This window comes from Martes martes (assembly GCF_963455335.1).
Source record: "Martes martes genome assembly, chromosome: 15".
NCBI lineage: Eukaryota > Metazoa > Chordata > Mammalia > Carnivora > Mustelidae > Martes > Martes martes.
Window position 1 is genome coordinate 450,097 of NC_137903.1, and position 22,703 is coordinate 472,799.

The following is a 22,703-nucleotide window of genomic DNA, read 5'->3' on the forward strand; positions in this document are numbered from 1 at the left end:
CATCAGGATCTGCTCAGCGGGAAGCCTGCTTCTCCCTCTCTCTCTGCCATCCTCTCTGCCTACTTATGATCTCTGTCAAATAAATAAATAAAATCTTGAAAAAAAATCCTGTGCAGCTGGACAGTATATGTGTATATGAATATCCTCTAATACATAATCAAAATATTTTAAAAAAAGATTTACTTATTTGAGGGGGAAGGGCCAGAGGGAGAGGGAGAATCTCAAGCAGACTCCCTGCTGAGCACAGAGCCCGGTGTGGGGCTCAATCTCATAACCCCGAGATATGACCTGAGCTGAACTGACTGAGCCACCCAGGCACTCCACCACAATGATATTTTAAAGTATAAATCACACTAGTCATTCTTCTGAAACTTTTTTGTTTGTTTTTGAGAGAGAGTGAACAGGGGGAGGAGCAGAGGGAGAGAGAGAAGCCGGCTCCTTGCTGAGCAGGAAGCCCGACGTGGGGCTCAAGCCTAGGATCCTGACATCATGACCCGAGCTGAAGGCAGACGCCTAACCGACTGAGCCACCCAGGCACCCCTTATCTACCTGTCTATCTATTTATTTATTCTGGTTAAGAATCCTAATCACTATTTATTTCTTTTTTAAAAAATTTTTTAAAGATATTATTTCTTTGACAGAGAGAGGCACACAGAGAGGGAACACAAGCAGGGGGAGTGGGAGAGGGAGAAGCAGGCTTCCCACTGAGCAGGAGCCTGATGCGGGGCTCGATCCCAGGACCCTGTGATCATGACCTGAGCTGAAGGCAGACGCTTAACGACTGAGCTACCCAGGCACCTCCTAATCACGTTTAGCTTTGTATTCCAAAGTTTTCTGGCTGGCTTTATATCTGACATGTCAGTATATATCTTTTCCTCAGATGTGTATTCTATATGCATATCCCCAGATATGGAAATAGTCACCCTGGCCTTGTTAGGGTTACCTCTCGATATGTTTTTACCACTCCTGGGATGTCATGAAAGATGGTTGCTACTCCTGGACTCCTGGCCACTCCCACTCCAGTGCCAGTGTCTGTTTGTAGAATGTTATCAGCAGAAATCATCCATATCCCAGGTTCACCTAGGAAAGGACAAGAGAAAGCACTTGGTGTCAACCTCTGATCTAAGTGGAAGGTCACTCTGACCTTGTGCAGACTCTGTATCAGCAGACCATTCCAGCACACAGGTATCTCTCCCTAGGAGGAACATTCAGCTTTGAAGATAACTTTATTTTCAGGTTCCCCTTCATATACCATCATACCCACAATGTAAAACAAGGATTACCTCAGAATCACAGAAGGAGCTACGTAGTTGGAGGATCTAACTGTTCTTAGGAAATAGGAAAAATTCTTTTACACACAGGAATAACTCTTTCAGCTACTGATAGGTATCAGCAGGAGACTGCAAGAAGGTGACGGCTGGCAAGAAAGAAGGTTTGTTTGCTTTGGCTTCGGTCTCGAAGTGGCAGAGGAGCACTACCTGGAGTTGGCATTAGATGACTGATCATGGCATTGGTCCTTTTGCTTCCCCTTCAAAGTGGTATAGCTTTAGAAAGTCAGAGTATTCCAGGATGAAAGATAGGACAGTCCTGACAAAATCTAGCAAAAGAGTCCTTCACTGACAAGAGATTAACAATCATAAGATTGTAAGTCCGTCAGCCCTAAGGCACGGCTAGCTCAGTGGCCCTGGGTTCCGTGTTCGTGGTGGTTGCTTGCAAATCAGTCCTTACAGGATTGGGGGATCTGCCCTGAGCTGAGTGGACTCCCTCTCAGTCAAGCCCTGAATATACAGACTCTGGCCTCACATCACATCACTGTACCCACATGGATCCACAGTTCCCAGAGGAGGTCACAGAGCCATACAACACGCCCACTAGTCCTACTCGGATGGAGGACTGGGATGCACACACCCAGGAAGGGCACATAGCTTTGGGATATGCTCTCGGTAAACCCAGAGAACCGATACTCATTTATTAACCAAAGAATGATGTTCTTGCACTCAATAGTACTTCTTAGGGCAGAAATGCTTTGTTGATCAAGAGTATAGTCTAGCCCAGTACAAGGCCAAACCTTACTATGCTGATGATGTATTTAAGAGTTAGGCCTCCAAATGTCTCTCACAAAACAGTGTACTCACAAGTGGTTCCTGGAACTAAAGCTTTTCCTTCACTACATTTTCCTGCACGTTAGCTCACCCTTTACGTTCTCCAACTTACCAGTTCCCTCCTTCAGAAGCTGGGAATGGGGGAGAAGACAAGGTACCCACACCACCTGAGTAATAATACAGTGAGCTATGTGACCAGGAGGTGCATGACCAATATTCCTAGAGAGACCCTCAAGATTTTTTTTTTAAAGATTTTATTTTGGGGGCACCTGAATGTTCAGTTGACCAAACATCCAATTCTTGATTTTGGCTCAGATCGTAATCTCAAGAGTTGTGGGATCAAGCCCCACCCTTAGGCTCCGGGCTTGTGGGGAATCTCCAATTTGATTCTCTCCCTCTCCCACTGCCCCTCCCCCCACCTCTCTCTCTCAAACAGATCTTTTTTAAAAAAATATTTTATTTTTTTAAAATAATGTCTGCACCCAACATTGGGCTTAAACCAAAGCTCCAAGATCAAGAGTTGCACACTCTACTGACTGAGCCGTCAAGGTGATCCTAGGCCCTCAGATTTTAAATCATTTTGAAAGAATTATCTAAGGGATGAGTTGCTTTCTCATCCTGTCGGCTGTGAAGTTAAGAAAGGGAAGGTATCCCGACCATTGTGGTTGAGGAGGTGGGTCCTGAAGCAGATGACGTCTCCAACAAAGGTGAGCCGGGTGTCTGGCGCGATGGCGTGCTCCACAGCGACCGGGATGTAATCTGCCACACCTGGGTGTCTCCGGTCCCAGATGCCCACAAGCGTCACTCCTGTGTTCACCGCCTGGGCCACATAAGTATAGTTCCTATTCCCTGGCCCAATAAGTAGCAGGTCATCTCTGAAAGGAGATAAGAAAGTAGCAGGTCATTTCTGAAAGATCACTGTTGGGACACAGTTCCGGGGGCAGAGCTCACCACAGCATTTTCTATTCAACAGCTCGAAGGTTCAGAAGGAATTCTGCGGTGGAGGGCAAGCAATGAGTGGCCAAGGGTCAGGTCTATTATATACAGAGTACCCAGTAAGCCCTTTTTTTTTTAATTAAAAATTTGTTTTCCAGTAAACTTTTGTTTTGTTTTGTTTTGTTTTTTAAGGAAGGCTCCATGCCCAGCATGGTTTGAACTCTCAGCCCTGAGATCAAGACCTGAGCTGAGATCAAGAGTTGGATGCTTGGGGCGCCTGGGTGGCTCAGTGGGTTAAAGCCTTTGCCTTCGGCTCAGGTCATGGTCCCAGGGTCCTGGGATCGAGCCCCATGTTGGGCTCCCTGCTCAGTGTCGGGCTCCCTGCTCAGCGGGGAGCCTGCCTCCTCCTCTTTCTCTCTCTGCTTGCCTCTCTGCCTACTTGTGATCTGTCAAACAAATAAATAAAATTAAAAAAAAAAAAAAGAGTTGGATGCTTAACCGACTGAGCCACCCAGGCGCCCAGTACAGCTTTTTTTTTTTTTTTTTAAGATTTTATTTATTTACTTGACAGAGAGAGATCACAAGTAGGCAGAGAGTCAGGCAGAGAGAGAGGGGGAAACAGGCTCTCTGCTCAGCAGGGATGCTGAGGCAGATGTGGGGCTCGATCCCAGGACCCTGAGATCATGACCTGAGCCGAAGGCAGCGGCTTAACCCACTGAGCCACCCAGGCGCCCCCCCAGTACAGCTTTTTGATAATACTCCTACCAGGTCCCTATGGAGGCTTCCTGTGAACTAGGGCTTGACAGATTGAAACACCCTGAAATACTTCTGCATTAAACAACCAGCACCATCTGGTGTTTCCCACCCTAATGAAAGAAATAAATATCAGGTTCCAAGTTGATAACCCTAGCCTATGTGCACAGTTTCTCCCCCAACATGGGTATCATTCCTTTGACTCCGCACCTGTTCAGAGCCAGATGAAGCTGGGTGTTGTGTGTGTGGAATTTCTCTCCAATGCTGTTATAGAACTGGACAACGAAGGTGAGAGACATGCCCACAGGAAACGCCGGCAGAGCCCTCCCACGGGCGGCGTACAGCTTGGGTTGGCTGCTCATCCGCAGGTATGTCACTGGCGCCACCTGTGGGAGCAGGGCCACCGGAGAGGAGCTGCGAGAGATTCTGAAGTTCACAGGCCACGGTAAAAACGGGGTTCTTCTTTCACAGGAAACAGCTCCTCGTAAGGGATGACTTAAGTCAGAGTTGAGTAAGAAATACAACAGTACAGGAAATGGCCCCTGACTTATTAAAGCTGAGAGAAGTTGGAACTTTCTTTTTAAGATTTTATTTATTCATTTGAGAGAGAGAGTGCACACGGACAAGCAGGGGGAGGGGCAGAAGGAGAGACAGAGAATTTTTTTAAGATTTTATTTATTGAGGGGGCGCCTGGGTGGCTCAGTGGGTTAAATCCTCTGCCTTCGGCTCAGGTCATGATCTCAGGGTCCTGGGATCGAGCCCCGCATCGGGCTCTCTGCTCGGCGGGGAGCCTGCTTCCCCCTCTCTCTCTGCCTGCCTCTCTGCCTACTTGCGATCTCTCTCTGTCAAATAAATAAATAAAATGTTTAAAAAAAAAAAAGATTTTATTTATTGGGGCACCTGAGTGGCTCCATCATTAAGCAACTGCCTTTGGCTCAGGTCATGATCCCAGAGTCCTGGGATCAAGCCCCACATCGGGCTCCCTGCTTGGCAGGAAGCCTGCTTCTCCCTCTCCCACTCCCCCTGCTTGTGTTCCCTCTCTCACTGTCAAATAAATAAATAAAATCTTTTTTTAAAAAATTAATTAATTAATTAATTAATTTGAGAGAGAGAGAGAGAGCTCGCAGAGAGAGAATGAGAGAGAGAAGCAGGCTCCCCACTGAGCAGGGAGCCCAATGTGGGGTTCAATCCCAGGACCCTGGGATCATGACCTGAGCCGACGGCAGATGCTTAACCAACTGAGCCCCCCAGGCAACCCATGGAGAGAGAGAATCTCAAGCAGACTCCATCCCCAGCATGGAGCCTGACACAGGCTTCGATCTTACAACCCTGAGATCATGACCTGAGCCAAAACCAAGAGTTGGATGCTTAACTGAATGTGCCAGCCAGGCACTCTATGTTAGACTAAATTTTTAAATTCTAGTAACAAAGCCTAATTTGGGTAGCAATAGTTCTACCTTTCCCCACACCCTTTTGCCAACACTGCTCAGAAGTGTATCCATTTGAGGCTGATCCCTCTTATAACAAAGGCTGTAAAGGCCACTTTTAATTTGATGGCTTATATCCACGTCAAGACTGTCCTCGATCTTTTTTTTTTTTTTTTTAAGATTTTATTTATTTGCCAGAGAGAGAGAGTACACACAAGCAGGCAGAGAGGCAGGCAGAGGCAGCGAGAGAAGCAGGCTCCCTGCCGAGCAAGGAGCCCGACGCGGGACTCGATCCCAGGACCCTGGGATCATGACCCGAGCCGAAGGCAGCGGCTCAACCAACTGAGCCACCCAGGCGTCCCGACTGTCCTCTATCTTATAGCTCATTCTGACTTCCAGGGAAGTTCCTAGTTCTTAAATCAGGAAATCTGCCTCTTCAGGCCATGGTATTCCTTTTATTTTTTCTTGAGCAAGTCCCTGAACTCACCTGAACTCCAGTTAGGGTCGTCTGGTTGACTCCAAAAGGTTCTACAGACGTGACTTCCAACACAGCAGTACCTGCAATGGAACCCGCTTTCAGGAGCCCTTCACCGTCCTCCTCGATGACAGATGAATTAGGGAAACACTTGAGAACACGGGAACTCACAAAGGCGGCCCCGTCCCTAGGGGACAAATGGAACAGGTGGCATCTCTTGGGGGCTCTGACCAGAAAGAAAGGAGACTGGCGGGGTTAGGGTTAGAAGCTGTGCTCTGAGGAAACCACCTGCCATTCTCCGTGTTATGTGCTTATTTGTTCCTCAAGTAAAAGTGCATTTGGATTATGCCTATCTGTCTAAAAATCATATCCTACTATATATTTATCATTAAGAATCATTCAGCTAGGTAGGGGCACCTGGGTGGCTCAGTGGGTTAAGGCCTCTGCCTTCAGCTCGGGTCATGATCTCAGGGTCCTGGGATCGAGCCCCGCATCGGGCTCTCTGCTCAGCGGGGAGTTTCTTTCTCCTCCCTCTGCCCCTCCACCCTCACTCGTGCTCTCTCTTCCTGTTCTCTCTCTCAAATAAATAAAATCTTTAAAAAGTAATAAAAATAAGTTTAAAATTCAGCTAAAAGGATTGAAACAGATATTCAAATAAATAGTTCTGTGTGATTATTCATAGTAGTGTAATATTCACAAGAGCCAAAGGTAAAAACAACCCAAATGTCCAACAACAGATGAATGGATAAACTGAGTATGTTATATCCATACCACAGAATATGATTTAGTCATTAAAAGGAATGAAATAGGGGCGCCTGGGTGGCTCAGGTCATGATCTCAGGGTTCTGGGATCGAGCCCCATGTCAGGCTCCATACTTAGCAGGGAGTCTGCTTCTCCCGCTCCCTCTGCCCCTCCCCGTACTCATGCTTGCTCTCGCTCCCTCTCTGTCTCTCAAATATATAGGTTGGCGTGACTGCTGATGGGTAGGGTCTCCTTTGGTGGTGATGAAAATATCCTGCAACTAGACAGAGGTGAGGGTTGCGCAGTGCTGTGGTGCACTCAACGCCACGAGGTCGTCCACATTAAAATGGCTAATCTGGGGCGCGCGGGTGGCTCAGTTGCTAGCCGTCTGCCTTCGGCTCCGGTCATGGTCTCAGGGTCCTGGGATCGAGCCCCATGTTGGGCCCCCTGCTCAGAGGAGAGCCTGCTTCTCTCTCTCCCTCTGCCTGTCTCTCTGCCTACTTGTGCTCTCTCTGTCAAATAAATAAATAAAATATTTTAAAAAATAAATAAAATGGTTAATTTTGGGGTGCCTGGGTGGCTCAGTTGGTTAAGCGTTCGGCTCAGGTCATGATTCCTGGGTCCTGGGATTGAGTCCCACATCGGGCTCCTTGGTCAGTGGGGATCCTGCTTCTCCCTCTGCCTCTGCCCCTCCCCTTGCTTGTGCTCTCTCATTCTAAAATCTTTTTTTTAAGATTTTATTTATTTATTTACAGGCACCCCACCTCTCTAAAGTCTTAAAAAAATTTTTTTAGGGGCGCCTGGGTGGCTCTGTGGGTTAAAGCCTCTGCCTTCGGCTCAGGTCATGATCCCGGGGTCCTGGGATCGAGCCCCCCATCGGGCTCTCGGCTCCGTGGAGAGCCTGCTTTCTCCTCTCTCTCTGCCTGCCTCTCTGCCTACTTGCGATCTCTGCCTGTCAAATAAATAAATAAAATCTTTAAAAAAAATTTTTTTTAAAAGGTTAATTTTATGTAACATGAATTTCATTTCAGCTAAAATATCTTATTTATGGATTAGAAAAATCACCTAGAAGGCAAGAGTGCTTTCCATGTTCCTAACGGTAAGGTTGGAACCTGGCCTGCCCTTCCCTAATTCCTCACCTGTTGGTGTGGAGTCTGAGCTGGGAATTCATGGGCATCAGAATTTGCTCAGGCTGGCACTCTGGAAAGAACAGTTGGAGTTTCTCAAACACCTAAAGTGAGAAAATAATGTCTTCCTCATTTCTGGAAAAGACAAAACTATAACCTTTGCTCACATATCAACTACAAATCAACATCTACCTCACTTTAGCTTGGCCTGAGGGCCCGCAACATGCTTTTTCAAGTGAGCCCGACACTTAACAACATGCCTCGGTGTTCTAGAACACAAATCTAATATTAGCCCCGCTCGTGATGAAGCCACACTGACCACATCCTCTGTATCACTTAGATATTAGGTATAAAATAATTTTGAAATTTCTAACTTTAGCTCTGGCTACCTGAAAAGAGATTTGAGAACAAAAACCTACAATAATAAATTAGGAAGGAACATTATTCAGGTTTTCTACTTCCTAGTAAAATGCGCTTTCCTCTACCCCTCACTGAATCAGAGAAACAAAACCAAAATAAAGGAGAAGAATAGAAAAAGAAAAAAAAATCAGTCCTAAATTCAGAGGCAGAGAAACTTATTCACCCCCACAGATGATCATTTTTCTTTTGAACACTAAAAACAATAGGGCCAGTTAGCTTTCAGCCTGAGAACACCTGTAGAAACCAACCATCCATGCTCTTCACCCTCCTGGAAGTTAGGGTTAGATCCCCTAGGTGGATGGTATCACAGTATCTGTGTTAGGCAGAGCAGCTCAGAAATGAGTCCCTCCTTAGTTATTCTACTTTCGTATCCTGTGTTTATTGTGTGGGGAGGTGAGAGGAGTGCATGTTCTTACAGTTTCTAATATCAGTACTTATATAGATGCAATTAGGAAGAATGACAGAGCTCTAGAAACGATGAGCCTGTTCTAGGGCTCCCTCTAGCACTTTCTCTACCTCTATCCAGATCAAGCTCCACATGGATGATAACAGAATATAACTTTCTTCTCCTTGATATGTAAAAACAAAATTTAGGTTTGGGGCCTTACCAGGATCTGAACTTCATCAGACAATTCTAGTAAATTTCCCTCAAGCTGCCCAGAGGAACTGTTCATACAGCGGACAGTGACTTTGATACTGGTCCGACCGGCTGCTTTTGTGTGAACAACCATGGCAAAGTTATTTTCTACCGGGAGCTGTAGGAAAACCTGGAAAACAGTCAGGAATGGATTAAGAAATATTCATTAATAATCACTGTGCTCAGGGCGCCTGGGTGGCTCAGTGGGTTAAAGCCTCTGCCTTCTGCTCAGGTCATGATCCCGGGGTCCTGGGATCGAGCCCCGTGTCAGACTCTCTGCTTGGCAGGGAGCCTGTTTCCTCCTCTCTCTCTGCCTGCTTCTCTGCCTACTTGTGATCTCTGTCTGTCAAATAAATAAAATCTTAAAAAAAAAAAAAAATCACTCTGCCCTTCCCCCGGTCTTGTAACAATAAAGAAATTGTATGCTGGGGCGCCTGGGTGGCTCAGTCGGTTAAGGCCTCTGCCTTCAGCTCAGGTCATGATCCCAGGGTCCTGGGATCGAGCCCCACATCGGGCTCTCCGCTCAGCGAGGAGCCTGCTTCCTCCTCTCTCTCTCTGCCTGCCTCTCTGCCTACTTGTGATCTGTCAGATAAATAAATAAAATCTTAAAAAAAAAAAAAGAAAGAAAATGTATGCTAGATAGATCTGTAGAAAAGAACTAGAGTACCAGGGATTATTTTCATGGTTACTTCTTTTCATATTCCCAGCAACACAGTCACCCCTAAAGTAAACTCCATGTATAGCGCTCAACTAATTCTGGCAGGCCTCTGTGAGAGTCTCATGTTATTTTTTTAAGTCTTTTTTTTTTTTTTTAGTTTTTTTTTTTATTTATTTGACAGAGAGAGAGGGATCACAAGTAGGCAGAGAGGCAGGCGGTGGGGGGGGATGCGGGCTCCCCACCGAGCAGAGGGCCTGATATGGGGCTTGATCCCAGGACCCTGGGATCATGACCTGAGCCGAAGGCAGAGGCTTAGCCCACTGAGCCACGCAGGTTTCCTGAGTCTCATGTTATCTTGAAGTCAATCCATAGACAGAAGAATGAAAATGAAGGACGGCATTTCTAAAATGGCTTCAGATAGGAGAACTGAAATGGGAGACGTGAGACAACCTACCCCCGGAGTTCAGAGTGGTGGCAAGGAAGGCAGAGCTATTTCAGGGCTATGCTCACCCCGGTGGACCGTCTCCCTACTGCTTCCCCACCACTGTGGCCCAGACTGGATAAGGCCTTGGGGAAGGCAGGGCCAACATTAAGACAGGTATTGGAGGAGACACCTGCCTACCTTTGGGGCACTCATGTCAAGTCCTCTTTCTCCCGCCTTTCTGCTGTCCAGAGCCCTCAAGACCTTTCTTGCTCTCTTGACTCACAGAGTCCCAACTTCCAAAATCCTCCCCTACAGAAAACTTCCCATTTCCGTTACGTAGATCTCAGTCAGCTCTCCGGAACGGTCCTATGCTAAAGAACAGGTGGTTTATAATATGTTTGACCCAAGTGAATCTGAGTGCCGACACCGCGGCTCGGGTGGTGGGGCCGCCTTAGCTCGCCCTGCAGGATGTGAGGCAGGAGGAGAAACTGTGTGGGGCTCTCAATCACTTTCCCTAGAGACAAAAGTCAGGTTTTAGAGAAAGCTAGAGAAAGGGAGAGGTAGAACAGATGCTAAAGGCCTCCCCTCTTTTCACGCAATCTCTATTTGCCAGTCCAGAAGAGCTGAATCCCTGTGGCGGAACTCCGCCGCACGAGGTACAGTTCCATCTCTCCCCAGTTCCGACTATAAGCAGGCTCGGGGAGCCCCCGGGACACAGAAGACCCAAACACCAGAGTTTCCCTAGACTACAGATCTAGGATGTTTTTAGAAGGATTACAAATAGATTTTGTAACTATTTTTCAGACTTCTCTTTTCTTTCTGGTGGCTCCAGAAATACCATATTAATTCTAGCTCCTGTAACCTCTCTGTTCTCTCCCAAGATCTACCTCTAATTCTTAGTTCTTCTGGGCACTGAGTCGTGACTTACTGGGTAACTTGGCTCCAGGTTCCTAAGGATCTGCCACTGTCCCCAGGCGACCTTGGGTGGGTTCTCTCAAACTGATGATCCGGTGACCATACTGTAAACTAGGTAAGTTAGCCTGTAGCATCCACTTCTTTTTTTTTTCCTTTCCTTTTTTTTCTCTCTTCCTTTCTGTCCTCCCTCCCTCCCTCCCTCTTTTCTTTTTTTTTTTTTTAAGATTTTATTTATTTACTTGACAGAGATCACAAGTAGGCAGAGAGGCAGGTGGGAGTGGGGGGCAGGAGGCTCCCTGCCAAGCAGAGAGCCCGATGCGGGGCTCGATCCCAGACCCTGAGATCATGACCTGAGCTGAAGGCAGAGACTTAACCCACTGAGCCACCCAGGCGCCCCTTTTCTTTTCTTTTCTTTCTTTCTTTTTTCCTTTTTCTTTCTTTCTTTTTCTTTCCTTCTTTCTTATCTTTTCCAGGTTTCTGAGTAAGGCTTAATGCTGTGTGCATTAAGATGTCAGAGCTCTTTTCACTTATCACAGAGCACAGGCTCACCTCAGAGCTACTGCAGGTTCAGCTCTAGGCCACCACAGTAAAGCAAATGTTGCAATAAAGCGAATCAAATGAATTTTCTGGTTTTCCAGTGCACATAAAAGTTATGTTTACACTATACTGTTAGTCTATTAGGTATGCAATAAATAGCAATATGTCTAAAACAGTGTACATATCTTAATTAAAAATATTTTATTGGGGCGCCTGGGTGGCTCAGTGGGTTAAGGCTCTGCCTTCAGCTCAGGTCACGATCTCAGGGTCCTGGGATCAAGCCCCGCATCGGGCTCCCTGCCCCACGGGGAGCCTGCTTCCCCTTCTCTCTCTGCCTGCCTCTCTGCCTACTTGTGATCTGTCACATAAATAAATAAAACCTTACAAAAAATATTTTATTGCCGGGGTGCCTGGGTGACTCAGTCGTTAAGTGTCTGCCTTCGGCTCAGGTCATGATCCCAGGGTCCTGGGATTGAGCCCCACGTCGGGCTCCCTGCTCCATGGGAAGCCTGCTTCTCCCTCTCCCATTCCCCCTGCTTGTGTTCCCTCTCTCGCTCTGTGTCTCCCTGTTAAATAAATAAATCAAATCTTAAAAAAAATTACTTCATTGCTAAAAAATGCTAACCATCATCTGAGCTTTCAGTGAATCATACTCACTGATCGATCACAGCTCCCCATAACAAATAAAATAATAATGGAAAAGTTTGAAATATTGTGAAAATTACCAAAATGTGACAGAGGTACAGAGTGAGCAAATGCTGTCAGAGAAAATGGCACCAATAGACTTGTGGTTGCTAAAAGCTTCCGTTTGTAAAAACTTGCAGGATCTGTGGAGCACAACGAAGCAAAGCCCAGTAGCGTGAAGCCTGTGCACACACCTTGCATTCACAACGTGCTATTGCTCACGGAACACAGTAAAATGCTCACAAATACAATATTAAAGGAAACATTTCTTTGAGAACTTGTTCTAGCAAAGTATATTAAAAACTACCCAGGAGTGTCTGGTACCCCAGCTGGACTCATCCCATGATTTATAGGCTTCTAGAGTTCAGAGAACAAGGGACAAAGGAGATCAGTAGTGAAACTGTGTAGTTTAGAAAGTGAAATCAGTCTCAAGCTTGATGAAATAAGGTGAATGTACTATCAAGGTCCCTGAGGTGATGGAATAAAGAGATACATTCATACCTCTGAATGCCTGGGCACTAGGTCCAGCACGTCCCTTTTGCTCATGGACCAGTGGAAGGTGAGTCCAGGGTTGGCGTTGCTGAAGGAGAAAGGGGTCTGGGTACTGGTCACTCCCATGACATAAACTGGCATCTGAAAAGAAGATGTATGTGCTGTATGTCCTGCCCAGCCGGCATTGCCAGAGCGCGCCGAGAACAGAGCCGCCTTACCGACCTCAGTCGCTGTGATGAGTCGAGTGGCAGCTGCAAGGACCCTCACGGCCCTGAGCCGGACCACTTCAACGTGCACTTCATCCTGCCCCACGGGTAGAAGCAAGCACAGGCTAAGAGGGAGTCTTTGCAGGGCAGAGGACACTTACACTAACTAGCCTGTTGTTGTCTGGGGCATCCAGCAAAAACATATGCCAGTAGATGTGCTTGTTTTTGTTCCCTAAACAGTTCCTGAAGACCTAGTCCCTGGGACTAGGTCCTACACCAATGCCTAGACTCTGTGGGGTTTTCACTAAAGACTACCTATTTCCCATGCTTGGTTAAGAGAACGCCAGGTAAGGGACTCAAAGGCTTTTTCTGAGCTACTGACACCCTCCCTCATCGCCCCACGTGTCCCAATTTGGTTCCCAGATAGAAATGTGGAAGCAGAGCAAAGAACCAGTACCTGGGAGAACACAATGACTTTGCCGGTGTCTTCATTTACTGTCTGGATGGTGCCGTGGACCACAGCCGTGCCGACGGCCTTCCCCGTGACCTGCCCCCGCCTATTCACAACAGCCACAGTCTGGTTACTGATAGAGAAGTGAATGATAGACTGGGGCTGGGGACCACCTTCAGACATTACCTAGAATTGAAACATGCAAGCAAATGCCTGGAACACGGGGAGAAATCCCATCTCTTTTCCCAACATTTTGTCCAAGCAATTCAACCTCTGACTCCCCGCCACTTCCCAATGGACATATCCCACATCACCTCATATGTAGAAGAAACACAAGTGCCACATATGATCTACGTGTTCCCAGAGGTAGGTTATACCCTGTTCATTAGGGGACGCGAAAGTAATAATTTTCTTCTTTATCGGGTCCTGCTGTACTTGGCGGGAGTAGACAAGAGGAGGCCAGTAGGAAGAAGGGCGTGCACACATGTGGAGGGTGGGGCAGAGCAGGGTGAGAAAAAAGGGTAAATCGTATTTCCTGACTTTGAGATCACCTGCATCATGTTAGCTGGGATCAGTGTCATTTTCTCTGGAACAAGTCTGAAGGGAGGAAACACCTTGAAGGAAAAGACCAAAAAGACAAAAGGGACAGACTAGAATCAATTTCATAATAAATGATCATGCAGCTTATTCTAAGGGAAAAAAAATCCTATACACAGACATGTATTTTACTTTATTTATAAATATAAATTTTATTTATAATAGCAAAAAATAAATGAGAATGCTTAAAAAATTTTATGTCCACTCACTGGAATAAAAGTGGTCATTTTAAAAAAGATTTTATTTATTTACTTTTTTTAAAAAGGATTTTATTTATTTGACAGACAGAGATTACGAGCAGGCAGAGAGAAAGGAAGGGAAACAGGCTTCCTGCTGAGCAGAGAGCCAGATGCGGGGCTTGATCCCAGGACCTGAGCCGAAGGCAGAGGCTTAACCCACTGAGCCACCCAGGCGCCCCTTTATTTATTTACTTGAGAGAGAGAGTGGATGGAGAGCATAGAGGAGAGTGAGAGGGAGAAGCAGACTCCCCGCTGAGCAGAGAGCCCCATGAGACTTGATCCTGAGATCATGACCTGAGCCAAAGTCAGACACTTAACCGACTGAGCCACCCTAAAAGGTGCCCTAAAAGTGGTCATTAAAGTTATATTTATAATTATCTTTCTTTTTTACTTTTTTCCCAACATATATAGAAGTAGAGAGAGCAGTATAATAACTCTCAGGTACAGATACCTATTACCCAGTTTCAATAACTGCCAACACGTGGTCAACAATGAGCTTTTAATGACATAAAAAATACTTTTGATAAAGGATTAAGATGAAAAAAGCAGTATGATTCATCTATGTTAAATAAGCATGGGGAAGTGAACGATTATTAATAATGAACGGTTGCCTCTAAGTAGTGGAACTATAGGTGATTTTCATTCTGCATCTTTATTATTTCTTTTGCTTTCAAATTTTCTACAAGAAGTATATTACTTTTATACAGAAAAACAAAAACCTAAAACATATTATGTATTGTTTCAAGAGTTAGACAACTATTATTTTACTGAGTCAAATAATTTTTAACTTGCGCAAACTAAACAGAAAAAGACGAATAAAGGTAAAGAAGGTGCGGTACTAACTGTGGATGAGATAACTTCCTTACCTCAATTTGGCGAGGAGCCGATGTGAATTTCCGCCCCATCTTGTCCCTGGCAATAGCCACAAGTGTGGTTTGCCCAACAGAAACAGCTCGAAGGATATAATTTTCAGAGTATTCATCCTGTTCCTCCATTAGCCTGGGAAGACATGTGTGTTTGTAGGTAAGAAAGATTTGATTTTGGGACACGTGGGTGGCTGTCAGTTGAGCGTCCAACTGTTGATTTTGGCTTGGGTCCTGGTCTTCGAGCCGGGGGACGGAGCCCCTTGCCGAGCCCTGCACAGAGTCTGCGAGTCCCTTTCCCTCCCCCTAAGCCCCCTCCCAAAATGAATAAATAAAATCCTTTAAAAAAAAAAAGATTTTATTTTAGGAGTAGCCAGTTATGCTTCTTTCTAAGATGTGTCGCATTTTCTGCTCATTTTAACTCTAGCTAAAGGGAACTACCAGACAATAAATTTCCAGAGTTAAGACAAAGTTCATGGCAACGGCAGGGGCTCCTGAAGGCTGAGTGTTTGTTCTAAGGCCCCAAAGGAACAAGGGCAACAAAAACATAAACATAAACATAAAACATAAACAAAACCGGAAACACTCAAGCAACTTGGAGTTCTGGGTCCCCCTTCTGCAGAGGGGAACACCAGCACCTGTCTCTCTAGACAGAGTTTTGAAGGTCCTCCGTGCTGAGGCACCCCAGGCGATACCATCCAAGGAGAGTTTCATAAAATGGAAATATTCACAAGACACGAGGGTTTGTCCTGAAACAACACATCTGAGGGTGTGGAGGGGTCCCTTGTAGAGGGCTGAAGATGGGGGACAGTACGGGCTGAAAGGCAAGGCTGCAGAACAGGAAAGAAGAAGATGTGAAGTCATGCAGGGAGAGCGGACTCCCGATGCCCAGCATGGGGAGAAGGAAGCGCGGAGGTGGCACTCACGTCAGGGTGACGACGGCAGAAGCCAACTGCAGTTTGAGCTCCATGTTTCTGAAGTATTTATTTCGGAACGGGCGTTTGGAAGAGCCAAGAACCCTCACAGTCACTAACACGGTTTTACCTATTTCGACCTGGTAGTAAAAGAGAAAAATAATTTTAGTGTAAGTGTTTCATTCACCAAGGACAGTCCAAGTCTCGCAGGGTGACAGGCTATTTTGTTTGTGCTCAATGCTCCCGGTCAGCCCTTTATCAAATAACCCTCCTCAACATGCGCTAGGTTATCTGCTCGGCAGTGCTCGCTTCGCCTGTGATGCCGCAACGTTGTTCTTCAAGGACGGCCTTTCTGCTCCCATCACCGAAGGCCTGCTGCACGCGCGCAGACCGCGCAGACCCTTGCGAGTGAGGCTACAGAGCGCGAATGAGGCCGGCTTCTCTGACGCCTCTCACCTTATCGATCAGATCGAGCTCCAGCTCCTGTATGTCTGACACCCTGAGGTAGGCCACTGCTGGCCCCAGGAAAGCCAAGCACAGGTCATAGACTTCCAAGGTGAGAAACCCGGGGTGTACGGGAACTAACTAGAAGGAAGAAGATGGCAGCTGGGTAAGAAAGGACATGTGCTCCAAACATTATCAAAGCAGCTATTTTCATTCAAAGCCCAAAATACAACAACTTACTTCCTTTGTGATGGGAACGGAGAGGTCACAGCACATGGTGCAGGCACAGCCCAATCTGCACCCTTAACAAACACTACCGATAAGGAGCAAGGGTTAAGCTGACTGAATTCAAGCGGAATCCAGCGTACATATCCAGCTTTCTTGATTATGAGCAGGGACGGGATTTCATGAAGATATGCTGAAGCCGCCCGTGGGGGAGGAAGCATGAGAAGAACCCGCTTCTGTCACGGGCTGCAGATCCCGCCCGGCACAGCAGCTCCTTCCACACCCTGTCCCCGGCCTGCCATCTCCCCCCTAAACAGTATGAGCGAGGAGAGTTAAATTCCTTTGAGCTCTTAGAAGGAAGGGAACTATATACATATGTTAATATAAACTATTGTTTTTATTACTAAACGTCAACTAAAAGCAAATCCCTTGGCATGTTGACTGCAAAGACAGCCTAATGTATCGAGTCGTCACACCCTGGCTAGAAACAGCCTACCCTCGGGTTATGAAGTCAACAGTACAACTAATTGTCCCCACAGTTCTTGCTTCGAAATGTATAGAAATGAACCCTTTTTTCATGGAAATCTTACAATTAGATGTCTTCTACACTGTCTCGGTTCAATTAGAAACAAAGATTGCCCAGCTAGGGGCACCTGGGTAGCTCAGTGGGTTGAGCCTCTGCCTTTGGCTCGGGTCATGATCTCGGGGTCCTGGGATCGAGCCCTGCATCGGGCTCCCTGCTCAGCGGAGAGCCTCCTTCTCCCTCTCTCTCTGCCTGCCTCTCTGCCTACTTGTGACCTCTCTCTCTCTGTGTCCAATAAATAAAATCTTAAAAAAAAAAAAAATGGCCCAGCTAGTTGAAGAAAAAAAAAAAAAAGCTTGTTTTGGGTTGGAGAATCTACCAAGGTTAAAAAATGAGGCAAATGTTACTTTTGTAACAAGTCTGAGACACACAGTGGAATTTTTCCAATCATTCTTGTAAGGATGAACTTTGACCTGAGACTGTCAACCCAGGGACTATCTCTAGACCTCACCTGGATAGAACTTTCTGCTTCCATGTAAGTGACGGTGACAATGTCCTGCTCACTGCTGTTGACCAGAAAATAACCAGATCCTTCCACAAGGCTAAATATCTCCTAGGGAAAGATGAGACAGACAACACTCCATTGTCTTTGGGCCAAAGACAAACCAAGATTATCACAGTATTACTACCAAGGGTGCTGCACCTAATTATTATGCATAGGTTACATAAACTTATCAGGGATTCTCAACACATAAGTTAGCTTGTTTTTACTGCCATACTGTTAATCTCAGTCACCTCACACTCTTCCCCTCCCCTGCGATCCCATTTGGCTCAACCCCTCCAGCTTTCACCTTCACATCAGGGTGGTTGTAGATGGTGGCGTTCTCAGGCCGCACGGTCACATCGTCCACAAGGAGCAGCTCCACAGCTGCAGATCTGGGCAAGCTGGAAAGTTTCTAGAAATACACGACCACCACAGAGGTGAGTATAAACTTTTAACTCCTCAGCTGAGAGAAGATTCCAGAGTTCTTCCACGCACCACAGATAACAGAATTAGAGAGGTGCACGGTTCTCAGATCTACATTAGCTGCAAGTGATTTTTGTTCTTTTTTTTAAAGTTAGAAATGAAGAGCCTTACATTTCAGTGATTCCTATTTCTTACCTCTGGACTTTTCTTCTCTGAGTAGCCCACAAAATTGACTCCGATGAGTACAGTCCCTTTCAACTGATGTACTTTAAGGACCTGATGACCTGGAGACACGTGAGAAATGGTAACATGTAGACTACAAAAGTGTCTCCAGAAAGCCAAATTCTGCCCTAGTTTTTTCCCAATGATATTCTACTGCAGGAAGAAAAAAAAATACTTTGTGGGGAAACACAAGAAACAGAAAACTGAGTTTTTGTGTTGACTATCTTTTTTTAAAGATTTTATTTGTTTGACAGAGAGATCACAAGTAGGCAGAGAGGCAGGCGGAGGTGGTGGGGTGGGGGTGGGGGGGAAGCAGGCTCCCCGCTGAGCAGAGAGCCTGATGCAGGGCTTGATCCCAGGACCTGGAGATCATGACCAGAGCCAAAGGCAGAGGCTTAACCCACTGAGCCACCTGGGTGCCCCATCAGTTTCTTTTTTAAATGAGGGTTTGGGCTAGGCAAAGTCTAAAATTCTTTCCAACTCTAATGGTCTGTGGGTCCAAACACAGACTGACAACTGTGTATGGAGAAATTTCTTAGTTTAAAAATTGGAGTGAGGGGGCACCTGGGTGGCTCAGTCATTAAGTGTCTGCCTTCGGCTCGGGTCATGGTCCCGGGGGTCCTGAGATCGAGCCCCACATTGGGCTCCCTGCCCTGCAGGAAGCCTGCTTCTCCCTCTCCCCCTCCCCCTGCTTGTGTTCCCTCTCTCACTGTGTCTCTCTCTGTCAAATAAATAAATAAATAAAATCTTAAAAAAAAATTGGAGTGAGGGGGCGCCTGGGTGGCCCAGTCCATTAAGTGACTGCCTTCGGCTCAGGCCATGATCCCAGGGTCCTGGGATCAAGTTCCACATGAGGCTCCCTGCTTAGCAGGGATCCTGCTTCTCCCTCACCCTCTGCCTGCTGCTCCCCCTTCTTGTGCTCTCTCTCTCTGTCAAATAAATAAATAGTAAAATCTTTTAACAAAAAAGATTAAAGAAAAAAAAAGGAGAGGGAGAAGCAGGCTCCCCGCTGAGCAGGAAGCTGGATGCAGGGCAGACACTTAACCAACTGAGCCACCCAGGTGCCCCTCAGCTGGGCCACTTTAAACAACTTCCTCATTACAGCAATTCAAACTCCTTCAACTAGTATTTGAAACTTTCTGTGATCTGACTCTGTTTTACCTATTCATTCTTTTTTTCTTTCTTTTTAAAACTTTACCATAAATCTGCCACTTAAGTCAATTCTTGTTTTATCTTCCAAATAGTCGTATGATTGTGCCTGAATCCGGGAGTTTCGCGTGATGCTCCATCCATCCATAAACACAGATCTACTGCGGGGCTACTGCGGGGACTACCCCAGATAATGAGGAGGCAGAGATGAAGAAGAAAACACAATCCTTGCTTTCCAAGAAGCCTGCAGGGTTAGTATGATGATTGAGAGGGAAACCAACCACTACCGCACCGTGTGTGAGTGCTGCTACAGTACAGTGCTGCTCTGCACAGAGCACAGAAAAGGAACACTTTCCTTACATAGGTAATATGGAGGAACAGAAAACTCACAGAGGGCAAGAGGAAATTTTCAGCCCTGTGACGGTGCAAGAAAAGAAAACATAAACACACAAAAGGGAAGAGGTACGAGAAGCCTTGTCATGGCTCAGGGTATCAAGTTGTGAGTGGGGGGCCCTGCTGGCTCAGCCGGACGAGTGCGCAATCTTGACCTTGTGGTCATCAGTTCAAGCCCCACACTGGGTGTAGAGATGACTGAAAACAATAAAACCTTAAAAAAAAAACCTTTTAATAAATAAATAAAGTTGTTGAGTATGAGAAAAATGTAGAGTATACAGGTGTAGTAACAGCAGGCGGAGCCCGAGAGGTAGGCGGGGTGGGCGGGGAAGCTGCACCACAGGAATTTTATCCTGAAAGACATGGGGGGTCCCCACCAGCAGTGCGGGGACAGGACAGTGAGTGGTTGACAGCATAGGCTTCGGTGTCAGAGAGCCTGCTGCTTCCCCTCTTTTCCTGTTGTAATCTCAAAGCTTAAAACTGCACCTCGGATATAGTAAGAACTCAACAAATGATGGAGGAACACACGGACATCACGGGAGTAATACTGTACCAGGGCTGTTATGAGGGTCACGTGAGAAAACGCATGTGAAGCATTCAGTGCAGTGTTTGGCATGTCGTAGACTTCGGGCCACAGTAGCCAGAACAATTTTTGAAAAGATTTATTTATTTATTTATTTAAATTTGAGAGAGACACGGAGAGAGCGGGGCCGGGGCAGGGGGAGAGAGAGAGGAGCAGACACCCCACTGAGCTCAGAGCCTGATGCGGGCTCATTCTCAGGACCAGATCAAGACCTGAGCTGAAACCAGAGTCAGATGCCTGACCGAACGTGCCAGCCAGGTGCCCCAGGTGCCTCTTTCAAGAAAGAGGCTCAGATCTGTACTTAAGGAAGGTAATCTAGACAGTAGTGTGGAGGACAGATTAGAGGGCAGCACAGGCACAGGGAGGTCAGCCAGGAGGCTACTGTGGTAACATGGGACAGACATGAGGACACAATGATGGAGTTCGAGGAACGGATGAAATCAGAAAACAGAAGATGCACGGATGGTATCTGGTGGTTGATTTACAGCAAGTAAAGAGCATCTCTTTTCTCGCTACTTTTTTTTACGATTTTAAAGTAATCTCTGCAGGTAATGTGAGGCTCGAACCCACAACCTGAGATCAAGAGTCACACGCTCCACCGACTGAGCCGGCCGGGCGCTCCTCCTTGCCACCAGGTTTCACACGAAGTGCACTGCACTGTTGGTGTCAAGAGGGTTACAGTATTACATACACATGAGTATCGTGCTGCCGCGTTCCCTAGCAGAGCTTTTAGACTTGGCCTGTGGTTGAGCTCCCTGGGTGTGTGGAGAAGGCTGAATCTTACTTCTCCTCTAAGAGTTTCTTATTCCTTGAATGGTTACACCATCCATCCAAACCTTCATGCCAGAAACTTAAAAGTTACCTTCTGTACCTCTTCCTTCACTTGGGGATCGCTCTGCGGCAGACGTCCCTGTCGCTGGCCAGCGGCGAAGCCCCCATGTCCGTGAGCAGGGCTTGTCCACCTTGTGTCGGTCTGGGCAGGTGACTGCTTTGGTGAATGGGCACATGTGACGCACGCAGAGGACTGAGGACTGACGCCACGTGAGGGCTCGCTGCTCTCTCAGAACTCCTGCTGGTCCCTCTGGTCCCTCTATAAAATTCGCTCACCTTATTCTCACTCTGTCTCCCCTTTTGGCCGCCCCCTCAGGTCTCAGCGTAAATGTTATTTTCTTGGGCAGCCTTCTCCGTTCTGAACTGCGTTAGGTTCTCTGCTGCAGCTCTTACAGCACCTCAGCTCTGTCCTTCAAAACACCTCACACAATCGTAATATCTAAAGTCTGTGAGTGGGGCAGCTGGGTGGCTCAGTCGGTTAAGCATCTGGCTCTTGCTTTTGGCTCAGGTCTTGATCTCAGGGTCCTAAGATTGAGCCCCGCATTGGGCTCCACACTCAGCAGGGAATCTGCTTGAGATTCTCTCTCTCCCTTTCCCTCTGCCCCTACCTGCCTCTAAAATAAATAAATAAATAAATGAAATCTTTAAAAAATATTTATATAAAGGCAGAGGTGTATACACACACACACACACACACACACACACACACACACACACACACGAGGGCGCAGGCCAGGACTATCTCATGTTCCATTCCATCTGCAGGTGCCTAGCACAGGGTCCTGCATGTAACAGTCACTCAATAAATTTTTTCTAATAAATGAATGAAATTTTTATAACATTAGGCGAATAATATGTAATAAATAGATTAAAATTAGGGACGCCTGAGTGGCTCAGTTGGTTAAGCGGCTGCCTTCGGCTCGGGTCATGATCCCAGCGTCCTGGGATCGAGTCCCACATCGGGCTCCTTGCTCGGCGGGGAGCCTGCTTCTCCCTCTGCCTCTGCCAGCCACTCTGTCTGCCTGTGCTCGCTCGTTCTCTCTCTAACAAATAAATTTAAAAAACAAATAAATAAATAAATAGATTAAAATTAATTTTATGTTCCTGTGAGAAATGTTGGATCCTAGACCCTGACTTTGCAACAAGAAATCTTTATTTACATTTGCTAAAACATACAATGATCAAAGATGAAAAGAGAGGGGCGCCTGAGTGGCTCAGTGGGTTAAGGCCTCTGCCTTCAGCTCGGGTCATGATCCCAGGGTCCTGGGATCGAGCCCCATATCGGGCTCTCTGCTCCGCAGGGAGCCTGCTTCCTCCTCTCTCTCTGCCTGCCTCTCTGCCTACTTGTGATCTCTGTCTGTCAAATAAATAAATAAAATCTTTAAAAAAAAAAAAAAAGATGAAAAGAGAGATATGATGAAATCTGAAATAAACTGTCACCCAAGGGAGACAGTGCAGAAACACTAGGCAGACATGTAAAAGGATTTATAAGTCACCAAAATACCATGTAGTCGAGTCTGCCCACTGCCGTCATCCTTTGCTACCATCTCCACTGAATTATGATTTTCGAAATGAGCTAGTGTTTCATTTGAGGATTTCCATTCCAGCATTAGCGAACTGAAATTATCAAACTTTCTCCTGTGTTGATCAAACACTGCCAGTTCCAGAACTGTGTCCCTCAGGCTTGATACAGGAATCTGCATTAAAAAAATAGAGAGAGGGACGCCTGGTGGCTTAGTCGTTAAGGGTCCGCCTTCGGCTCAGGTC

At 46.5% G+C, this 22,703-nt stretch overlaps 1 protein-coding gene across 1 annotated transcript in view; it reads right to left on the reverse strand.

Moving 5' to 3' along the window:
• The window catches only part of NUP210L (nucleoporin 210 like), a 79,185-nt gene that overhangs the window by 15,843 nt on the left and 40,639 nt on the right, over positions 1–22,703 (reverse strand). Inside the window, exons 15-31 of the mRNA XM_080825083.1 lie at positions 22,441–22,633; positions 17,954–18,042; positions 17,643–17,747; positions 17,303–17,404; positions 16,056–16,184; positions 15,612–15,739; positions 14,689–14,821; positions 13,538–13,600; positions 12,993–13,172; positions 12,552–12,632; positions 12,339–12,470; positions 8,591–8,749; positions 7,575–7,666; positions 5,706–5,880; positions 4,002–4,177; positions 2,760–2,977; positions 944–1,080 (exon numbers count right to left, since the gene is read on the reverse strand). Of these exons, the coding sequence (XP_080681209.1) occupies positions 944–1,080; positions 2,760–2,977; positions 4,002–4,177; positions 5,706–5,880; positions 7,575–7,666; positions 8,591–8,749; positions 12,339–12,470; positions 12,552–12,632; positions 12,993–13,172; positions 13,538–13,600; positions 14,689–14,821; positions 15,612–15,739; positions 16,056–16,184; positions 17,303–17,404; positions 17,643–17,747; positions 17,954–18,042; positions 22,441–22,633 (2,292 nt within the window). The remainder of the gene's footprint in view (positions 1–943; positions 1,081–2,759; positions 2,978–4,001; positions 4,178–5,705; positions 5,881–7,574; positions 7,667–8,590; positions 8,750–12,338; positions 12,471–12,551; positions 12,633–12,992; positions 13,173–13,537; positions 13,601–14,688; positions 14,822–15,611; positions 15,740–16,055; positions 16,185–17,302; positions 17,405–17,642; positions 17,748–17,953; positions 18,043–22,440; positions 22,634–22,703) is intronic.